Below are 11278 nucleotides of genomic sequence, written 5' to 3'. Positions count from 1 at the left end.
TTAGGTTTAAGTAAAAGGACACTCATGGTTAATTATGAAAGTAAGCTTAAAAGGACACTCAAAGTCAATCAAGTGAAAATTTCTTAGTATATTGAAGCAATGAACTACAAATGAAGAGCTTAAAGGCCAAGCAGATCTTAAAGTAAAGACTGAACCTCAAAAGGCTGCAAGGCTTAGTGATTAGGGAGATCATTCTTAGAAAGATATTTTTAAGTACTTCAAGTCATTGCTATTTAGATATGTGAAGCTCCTTAAGATACAACGACTTAGAGACCAACACTTGAAAAACCCTTGAAAATGTTTTTGAAAAGTTGTATTTCAGTTTTTCAAGAAAACGAGATTTTAAAGAATTAGAAATAAAAAAAAATTAAAAAGAGTGGATTGCCCAATTGACTAACTAGATGAACTAAAATCACCCAGCCGACTGATAGTGCCCAGCCGACAGACCTTTTTTTAACGTGGTTCAGTCAGCTGACTGACAAGAAACCTACAACAATGTTAACTGTCCAGCCTATTGACTATTTTGAATGTGGTTTAGTCATCCAACTGACAATTACTTTTGAAAAGACTAAATGGTGTTCACCGCCTGTCCAGCCGACTGACCAGTACAAAAAGTGACCCAATTGAGTGAGTCAGCCGACTGACTCTGCGGAGGATTTTTGAATTTTAAACTTACAGGAAGATTTTCAAAATTGATTCTATGATTTAATATCTTCTGAAAAGTTACCTAAATGCTTCATGTTAAATGAAGAAACTTTTCTTTAAAAAGACTATAAATACCTCCCTTGCTCAATGAAAAAAGATACTCAACTAATACATGATTTTAACGCTAAAGTTTTCCTAAAAGAACATACTTGCTCACACTCTTGCTGGGGGAAAACTCTACAAAATTTTCGGATTAAAAAAAAAAAAAAAGGTTTGGTTCTGAGTTGCATTTAAAATCTTTACATCAATAAGAAAGAACCATTGGTGACTTTTAAACCTTGAGCTTCACATTTTCTATTTAATTTTGGTTTTGAAGTACGATTAGAGATTTAACTTGTACAACTTGCTCTGTGTTTGAGAATGTTTTTGTATGCAGATATCCACTCCTTTCTACTAGATCTTTGACGGTTCAAGGTATAGTTAGATCGTTGGACCAAGCATAGGTTGTTGCTTGGAGAGGTTTCTCTTCCTAAAAAATAGGTTGGTTATTGTAAAGGTTTTTGTTCCACCCGGAAGGAACAAGTTATAGTGAAATACTTAAGTGGTTGACTTAAGGCAAGGACGTAGGCCGGGGTAAGCCAAACCTCGTAAAAAACAGCAGTGTCACTCTCTTTCCCTTACTCTCTTTAAATTTTCGAAAAAATATAAACTAGTGGATGTTGTAATTCTTTCAATCATAAAAACAACGCATATTGGAAGTTAAATAAACCAAAGCCTAATTTGTTCTTGGGCTTGCGGAAACCAAAAGGAAGTACGTTGATTAATCGATATTTTACGAAAACCGTAAGGGAGTACGTTGATTGGTTAACAACCCAAAACCTATTAGCTGAAAGTTTATTTGAATTTTGATTTTTGAAGAAGTGTTTGGGTGTTATTTTAAAGTTCAAAGGCCAACTACATGACTTACACATTCGTATACAGGGCTGCTGAATATTGCAAATCAAATATTAATTACTTGTGTTGTGGTTGTTTGGTTTGAACAATTAATCAATTGGTTGTTTTGGTTTTGGATTGAATAGAAGAAGTTAGTGTTTGTGTGGATTGCCTAGTCAACAATAAGTCTTTAAAAATTGTACAAAGTCAAGAACTCTTAAAAAGACTCTAAGAAATTTTTAATAACCCAATTCACCCCCCTCCCCTCTTGGGACTACACCTTAGGTTTCAATATATATATTATATTTTACTAGTAAAAATTTTTAAAACAACTGACATAACATATTTCCCTTACTTGATTCTTGAAAATAAGCCCACAAAGACCCTAATCTGCGCCTACAGCATATGCTCAAAACCCCCTATATTTATAAACCCTAATCCAGCCACATTAACCCCAAAACATTCTATATTTAACATTCCTTAACCCATATTCCTTAAATAATTAACAAAACTCAAAAATAGCTTCCTTACCCTGATTTTGGAGTGATGCTTAAGTACCCCAAATCAATCATCTGCTCCGATTAACTTGTAGAGAATCATTCCTAGATCCTCATGGTGGTTTCTGATCGTTGAATCGGGCTATAACGAAGCCGAAATCGAAGAGAGAAGGGGTGAGGAGCCGAACCTAGAGAAAGAAAGTGAGGGAGAGTGACTTCTTCTGTTGAAAATGTAATTTTAGCCTATATATAGGCTGCTGGCCACGTGTACTCATCGATGAGACACGTGTACTCGTCGAAGAATCAAAGAAGGGTGTTCGTCGACGAAGACGATGGGTTCGTCAACAAACCCTTAATGGTCTGAAATTCCCCCTCTTGGAATCTTCTCGTCAACGAGCATCTCGTCAACGAATCAAAGAAGGGTGTTCATTGAAGAAGATGATGGGTTCGTCGACGAACCCTTAATGGTCTAAAATTCCTCCCTCTCAGAATCTTTGCCAAAAATTAATGGGTTTGTCGATAAACCCTTTTTGTTTGCCAAAAATTAAATTTTGTAAAATGTTAGTCGACTGACTCAACCACGTTCAAAATGGCCAGTCGGCTGGACAGACCAGGTTGTTAGTTGGCTGACTAATTCTAGTTCAAACTATCAGTCGGCTTAGCAGATTTATTCATTCTTAGTATTTGTCAGTTGGCTGACCAATCTTAGTGTGTTCTGATCAGTTGGCTAACTAGTCAATTTTTTTCAAAACTTCTATTTTTTTAAGCTTTTAAATCTTTTGTTATTTGAAAGACTTAAATGTGACTTTTCAAAAACATTTTCCAAGATTTTAAACAAATGGTCTCTAAGTCCATATTTAATCCTAAAAGAGTTTCAAAAATATTTCAAAAGATATTTAAAGTATGAAGCACTTACATAAAGACTTCTAGAACTTTGTACATTCTTGGCGCTTAAGTCTTCATGCTTGTCTTTTGAGCTCTCTCGCTTTGCTTTTATTTGGCTCTCTTTCTTTTCTTTTCTTTGGCTCTCTTGCCTTCAAGCTTTAAGCTTTTAGCACATTCTCTTTAACATCCACACTCTCATATTCTTCAAGATTTAAAATATCATCTTGAAATTCATGCTTTAAGCTTCATATGATCATCTTTCTTTGAAGTATAAGCTTGCAATGGATCCTTGACCTTACATTTACATGCTTGATCCTTGTGAGTCCTGAAATATTATTACTCAACCAAATATATTAAGTTTCTCTTATTTGTTAGCATCAAAATAAGATATTAAGTCTTGTAAGGCCAATAGTGAGGATCTTCTTAATTAGGAGCATATGTTTCCTTATTACTCCAAAGTGTCGTAATCTCCTTATTTCTCCACGTAGTAGCATGCTCGGAGGTCTCAAGCTCTTGATTTATGTTAATAGGAACCATACAATTTGCAGAATTCATGCATGTGCAAATCTCAGTTGTTCTCCTCCTAAATCATTCATAACTTGTCATTTTCGAAAAATGATGATGGCTTTTTAATGGAATGTGAATCTTTATTGATCTTCAGAGGAGACGAGCACATGTCGATAACATGATTAAGTTCTTGCTTTGTGTACTCATGGAGGAGCTGTGGAGGGCTCGTGGTTCATTAATCAGGGGTCAGGACATTGGATAAGCAGCAGGGTGTCATACTAGAGGACAAGTGCTAGAGGCTACCGCTAAGGTGGGCCCTTCACGCTATAGAATATTCATATTCATATATATATATATATATATATATATATATATATATATATATAGAGAGAGAGAGAGAGAGAGAGAGAGAGAGAAATAGGAAGGGTAAAACTGGGGATTGAAATTTTGGCATGTGAGTGAAGTAGTTGAGGGGATAAGGAAGCGCTTGCTTGTTTACGAAAAATTATAGAGGGGACCTCCTCCCATGGATCTGTGTGCTTATTCTCTAAATTATACACATATTTAAAATGGGTCTCTCTATTTATATGTTTGATATTAATGAATGCAAGATCAATTTGTTACATGTCTAACACATAAAATACACACACACAAACCGGTAAAGTAGGAGGTTTCCTATATAATTTTCCATAGTGTACGATTGGAGAGTGGAGTGAGTAGAGAAGGGATTGTTATGAGGTGGGCCCCATGTGTACAAGTTACCATTGGTGGGGAGAAAAAGTATGGTTGAGTTCAAAGAAGAAGTGAAGGATTGTATGCTTCCATTTTTTTTTTTACTTTTTCATTTATTGTAGGATCTTATTTTACGATGGCGTTTTATGCGCACTAGTAGAACGTAGAGCTACATTTTAGTGTGTCGTTATGTACATCTTAGTCCTTCAAGTGTTTGTCCTTTTATTACTTTTCTTTTTGATAGTTTTGACTTCGAGACTCTTTTATATTTGTACTTCCATTTATATTAAAACTTCTTCATTGTTTTTTGAAAAATAATAGTTGTATGCTAGACAAGAGCAAAAAGATTTTTATCTATTTTCTTGTGGCAAATAAATTATAAAGTCTTGCATTCCTTTCCCAAATCACCACCACATACCTGCAACTCATCAACTAACCACTTGTCACGGTTCGACTATTTTTACACCGTTGTGCATAATGTCTTGAACAAGCTTAACTCATGACACCACCTTCGAAAAGATGAAAAAAAAATTGTAATTCATTAAACTGAATGAATCATATATATTAAAGAAGAAATTGAAACATAATTATTAGGATTCTAGGTAGGTGTGAGAGTATGAAGAACATGGATTGAATGTGATCAATGTATGGGAATGGAGTATGTGAAGAATTAAAGAAAATTAATACTTAATTGTCACATACGAGAAAAAATGAAAATTCTAGCTGAAATTTGAGTAAAGTTAAATGTGAGCTTTTATTAATTAATTTGTTGTCAAAATAAGTGATTAATTTATTAAATAATTAAGAACAAATGAAAAATTAAAACCCAAAAAATGACATTTCTAATATTTATATCAATTCGCCAAAATGGAAGGAAGCTATGTATCCTAAAACTCGCGAAACTCACTGAGTCCGTCCAATGTAGAAGATGACGATATGGAGCTCATCATCCTCATGTTAGGAGCCCCACTGAAAATCAATGATTCATTGTAGCTATTATAGAAAGGCTGCTGCTGGTTTGAGCACAAGAAATCCGTCGAGGTCCCTCCCAGAAACGGCATATTACAGAGGTAAGGATTCATCGTCGGCGCCATCGCCGACTCAAAAAACGGGGGAACCATACAATTTGCAGAATTCACGCGCAAATCGCAGCCGTTCTCCTCTGTAATCACTGACGACGTGTCATTCTCGTCGCCGGCACCGCCCTTGGCATTCCTGCTCTCCTTATCTGCCCCCGCGTGCGGCGGGGCATCGTCGTCGGAGGCAGAGTGGGAGAGGCCCGTGAGCTTTTGGACGAGTGCCATGAAATCGCGGGGGTGGGTGTGGATGACTTTGGGCGAGTGGGTGTAGATGATGACGGGGTGGCGCTGTTGGTGGGGCTTAGAGGCCGCAGCGGCACCGCCGACGGAGGACGACGATGACGGAGGGGACGACGGCGGCGGCTTTTTAATGGAATGCGAGTCTTTACTGATCTTTAGGGAGGGGCGCGTGGCGGTAACGTGATTGGCACCTCGCTTTTCGTGCTCGTGGGAAAGCTCAGGATGGCTCATGGTTCGTTAATCAGGGGTGAGGACGCGGGGCGAGGGGCAGGGTGCCATACGAGAGGGCAGGTGCTGGTGTGTACCCCTAAGCTCGAAGGGTACGTTCATTAGGTGGGCCCTTCACTCTGCGGGAGGGGGAGCATATATATAGAGAGGGGAAAATGGAAAGGGTAAAATCGGGAATTGGCATTTCGGCATGTGAGTGAAGCGGTGGAGGGGTAAGGAAGTGCCAGCGTGGTATGCGGTTGGAGACCGGAGTGGGTGACGGAGGGGCTGTTGTGGGGTGGGCCCCATGTGTACGACTCACCGTTGGTGGCGGAAAATTATGGCTGAGTTTCAAGGAGAATGTATGCTCCATTTTTTCTTTATTTTTTCGTTAACCGTATCATCTTTTTTGCCTACGCGCTGGTAGCGCGTACATCTACGTTCCATTGTGCCAAACAGTATATCTGAGTCCGTCCATTTTTGGTCCTTTTATTACTTTTCTTATTATTGATAGTTTTGATAGCACTTTTTATATTTTTATTTTCATTCATATTGAAAAATAATAGTTGCATTGTCACAACTTTCCATCTCACATCGAATCTATAATATGAAGTTCTTGAACTTATAAGGAGAGTTTAGGCTCCAACTAAATGAAATACATTTCATTAAACAAACTCGAGAAATCTCAAGTTATAATTTTTTTCAAATGACATTGTAGTGTTCATGAATCGAATATTGTGTTTCATCATGATCAAATAGTCGTGTACAGAAATTATTCATGTGCCACCTAACATATGTCAAATCTTTATTTCAAGCATCAATTTATGGAGATTGAATCTCTCTATTCTTTTTGCATACATAGTATAAAGAGAATCGTACCCGTTCTTTATTCAATTAAAATAAAACAAAATTTGTAGTATCTTTGTTTATCTATTAATTAAAGCACGAATTTGGGTGTACATTTATGATATAACCGAGGCTAAAAAATTATTCTTGAAATAGTGATCTAGAATAATTCCTAGTTAATTAATTATTTAATTATTTTATAGTTTTATCTTCATCAGCACTAAGGTTATTTCATTAAGGAAGTAATAGCTAACGAACTCAAGTAACTTTGTGGTGATAATAATATGACAAGTGGCTCCATACAACAGAGAATATACAATGCACAGTTCGAAGGAAATAGTAGAAGCTTGATATAATTTGGCTCGTAAGGCTCGATGTCAATATATAATTCATGGTTTAATAGGGTTAATCAAATTCTGAAATGATATGGCCCATTGGGGGCTAATAGAAATGTGAAATAATATGCCCTCTTGGGGCTAATACAAAATTGAATATTACGTGCCCTCTTGGCATAAATCATATGTTCTTTTGTGGCTACTAGAAAACTAATACAATATGCTCTCCTCATGCTAATAGAAGACCCAATACATAGCCCGATGGGGCTAATGGAAACTTGAAATAATATGTCCTCTTGGGACAAACAGAAAATTTAAAATAATATGCCGTTTTGAGGCTAATAGAAAATTCAATATAATGTGCCCTTTTGAGACATAGAAAGTCTAATATAGCATGCCCTTTTAAGCTAATAGAAAATCCAATATAAGTCTGCTTCTTGGGACTAATAGAGAATTTATGTAACATACCCTCTTAGGGCTAATATGCATCTTCAAACACTTGGTATTATCGATCTAATCTCAATCCTAATAGGTGAGGACATGTCTTTTGTACCTTGCAGACCAGCCACTAGCATATTGGGTGAGGACTTGTTTTAGTATATTTGTAGGCCAACCTTTATCCTCTCGTACGAAGGCTTGCCTTCGCAGCTTTGTGGGCTCACCACAAGCCTCCTAGGTGAGGAATTGTCTACGAAGCCTCGAAGGCTTACCTCTAGTCTCTTGCTCGAGGACTTGTCTTCTCCACCTCATGGGCTATCCTTTAATATTTTGGGTGAGGACTTGATTTCACAAACTTATAGGTTGGCTTCCACCTGATAGGGGAGGCCTTCTCTTTGCAACCTCGTGGGTTGACGTCTGCCCTCATGGAGAGGTCTTGTCTTTGTAGCTTCATAGTTTAGGTTCTAGCCTCTTAGGTGAGGACTTGTCTTCACAACCTCATAAACTAGCCTCCACTTGAATGAGGAGGCTTGTCTTCACAACCTTGTGGGCTCACCTCTCTAGCCTCTTAGGTAAGGATTTTTGTTTATAGTTTCATGAGGGGGGGGGGGGAAGAGTGATTCTTATCCTTGACAGTTAGAAACATTTTCCTTCTTCAAAGAACATCATGCCTAGTGAGGACCCTTCAAAGTGAAAAGCCAAATTCCATTAGTAGGCTCGCCAAAGCTTGGGTCCTTAACTACCAAAAATAATATTTATAGTCTAACTAATCCCAAGTTTAGTAGAACAAGGAGTGAGTCGATCTCAGGGACTCTAGTGTAGCAGTGCCCCAATTCTAATATAATTTACCACGCTTTACATAAAAGGAAAAAAAAAAAAAATGAGATTTTGGTTTATTTTCTAAACTACAAAAGCAATGAAATTGAATTGAATTTACTTTTAGAAAGCAAGCCTCTGGTTGTGAATTTGGCTTAGGCTGTCGTTTGCGATAACTATGTCTGGTTAATTATATGTAGTAGGGTCAATGGTCAAGCACTCCGCTCGAGTGGCATAAGGTAGCAAGGGTGCACCAATCGTCCAGAGCACGATCGAGAACCGGAGTATACCCTATCCAACGAACACAGATTCCTCTTTAGAAATAGGACCCTGTTACACACAATTGACTGAATCCCTAGCTATGCTTTCTTATCCCCTAGGGTTTCATCACAATCGAAGAACTAAATGTGCAAGAAATTAAATGCTTGGTATTGAAATTGCAGAAATTAAATCAAAGCAATGTAAATGACAAGTAATTGAAAATGGCATCAATTGAAGCTTGAAGGCATGTCATTAGTTGTTGGGGAATAAAATTGAGAACCAACTACTCTACGAATCCAATCAGAGCTCTAGGGTTGTCACATGCCCTCGAAGAACCAACTTGAAACCAATCTAATCTACACGGCAACACTCGGAACCTAAATGTTGTCACGGACCTTCAAAGAATCCGAATACAAACCAGACATGAAATTAAAAGAAAGCAATAAACCTAATCTAAATGACACCCAATGACACTCTAGGTCTGTCACTAACCAAAGAGGGGCCAAAGGTGTTGAGGATCACATAGCTCATTCCACCGAGGCTTCCTAAATATAGTTGCATTGACCCTCATGATTGTAGATATATCATTCATTTACCTCCTATTCATTCCCCTTCTCCTACTCCAATGGTCCCTGTCCAGCGATCCACACGTGTAGTTCAGCCACCTGCCTACCTATAGGATTTTCATGTTGAACAAGCACTCCCTTCTCGCCCTACCCCAACATCTAACTTGGCGGTGGTCCGTTCTTTAGGTACTCCTTATCCTCTTTCTACTTTTCTTTCTTATGATTCCCTTTCTTCTACACACCATGCTTTCACCACTACTATTTCCATTGCACAAGAACCCTAGTCTTTTTTGCAAACCATGCAGGATCCCAAGTGGCGTGTTGTCATACGTGCTGAGATTGATGCCTTGGAAGCCAATCACACTTGGACTTTGACTCCTCTTCCACCCCACAAACAACCTATTGGCTGCAAATGGGTGTACAAAATCAAACACAATCCTGATGGATCTGTAGAACGTTACAAGGCATGCCTTATTGCCAAAGTGTCCAACCAAAAGGAAGGGATTGATTACACTGAAACTTTTGCCCCTGTAGCCAAGATGGTCATTGTTCACACTGTCCTCACTCTTGCTGCTGCCCACAATTGGCACCTCTTTCAGCTTGATGTTAATAATACCTTTCCACATGGTGATCTCGATGAAGATGTCTACATGCATCTTCCTCCTGATTTCGTACGAAAAGGGGAGACCAGAATTTGCAAGCTTAACAAGTCTCTATACGGTCTCAAACAAGCATCCACGCAGTGGTATGCTAAATTATCTTTCACACTTATCAATGACAATTACAAGCAATCTAAAGCAGATTACTCTATGTTCGTCCGATCCCACAAAACAAGTTTCACCATCGTCTTGGTCTATGTAGACGATATTATTATGGAAGGAAACAACTTGGAATAGATCAACGGACTTAAGAAATACTTGGTAGAATGCTTCAAACTGAAGGATTTTGGTCCCTTGAAATACTTTCTAGGGATAGAGGTGGCTCGCTCCAAAACTGAAATTTTCCTGTCACAAAGGAAATATGCCTTGGAGATACTTGAGGAGACTGATTTCCTTGGGGCTAAACCATGTAATCTACCAATGGAACCAAACCTGGCACTTAGTGAGATGGATGGAGAACTAATCTCGGATCCATCTTCATATCGAAGACTGGTTGGGAAACTGATACATTTGACTATCACTAGACTAGCTTTGGCATATGTGTTGCACACATTGAGCCAATTCATGAATAAGCCTCAAACTTCCCACTTCGATGCAGCACGTTGAGTTTTGCGCTATCTCAAACAGTCATCTGGGCAAGGAATTCTTTTGTCAGCTTCCAGTCATATTCAATAACATGCATTCTGTGATGCCGATTGAGCTCAATGCAGAGATACACGACGATTTATTACTAGGTATTGTATTTTCCTAGGAAAATCACCAATCTCTTGGAAAACCAAGAAACAAATAACAATTTCATAGTCCTCGGCTGAAGCGGAATACCGCTCTATGGCATCAACCTGTTGTGAAATTACTTGGTTAAAGCAACTTTTGACAGATCTCCAAATAGCTTACCCACTACCAATAAAGTTGTATTGTGATAATAAAACAACTATTCACATCGCATCTAATCCAGCTTTCCACAAGCAAACAAAGCATATGGAGATTGATTGCCATTGTAACGCCCCAACCCTCCGCGTGGGGCCCGGGGTGTTACTTTAGTGAAGTCTGCGTACCTGATACCATATTCATTATATAAATGCAACGGAAGTAAATAAAACATTCTCCAAAATCCATTACCAGAGTTATAAACTGCTAACAAATATAAAAGTCTCCCGATATTCATATTACATTTCCATGAAACTTCACACATAACTTAAATATAGTAGAGTTCTTACGAACACCCACAAAAACTAAACTAGTTATTACCTCGCCCCGAAGCTTGCTAAACTCGATCTTGAGGTGGTCTTGAAAAATGATTTGTATATTGGGATGAGACACTTTCAGTAAGGTAGATTAAGTTAATATCAGTGTGTGGCCAACATAAGTTTTAGCGTATACAGATAACATCTCATTCTCCATTTAACCAAAAATAGTATTTATACATCATACTCACCTTGCACAATTGAAAATACCCTTTTTCATTTCCACAGTATAAACTCATTCAATAAAAAATAACACCATTTAGATAAATTAACATATATGCATAAAAGACACTCCCTAGGACTAACGACATGCTTAACCCCCATGACGAGTTGTGCAGCCTGAAGGCTGGACTTAGCCCTGGTAGATTAACTCAGACAAAGTCAAAGT

The 11278-nt window shown here is 38.1% G+C and overlaps 1 protein-coding gene across 1 annotated transcript; it reads right to left on the bottom strand.

The window, feature by feature from the left end:
- Positions 1 to 4964: 4964 nt before the first annotated feature.
- Positions 4965 to 5853, bottom strand: LOC131146440 (VQ motif-containing protein 20). The gene has a single exon (XM_058096051.1). The coding sequence runs from the start codon at positions 5747 to 5749 to the stop codon at positions 5087 to 5089; it is 663 nt and encodes a 220-aa protein (XP_057952034.1). The 5' UTR covers positions 5750 to 5853; the 3' UTR covers positions 4965 to 5086.
- Between the last annotated feature and the right edge of the window lie 5425 nt (positions 5854 to 11278).

This window comes from Malania oleifera, chromosome 13 (assembly GCF_029873635.1).
Source record: "Malania oleifera isolate guangnan ecotype guangnan chromosome 13, ASM2987363v1, whole genome shotgun sequence".
Taxonomy (NCBI): domain Eukaryota; kingdom Viridiplantae; phylum Streptophyta; class Magnoliopsida; order Santalales; family Ximeniaceae; genus Malania; species Malania oleifera.
This window is presented reverse-complemented; position numbering and strand designations above follow the sequence as displayed.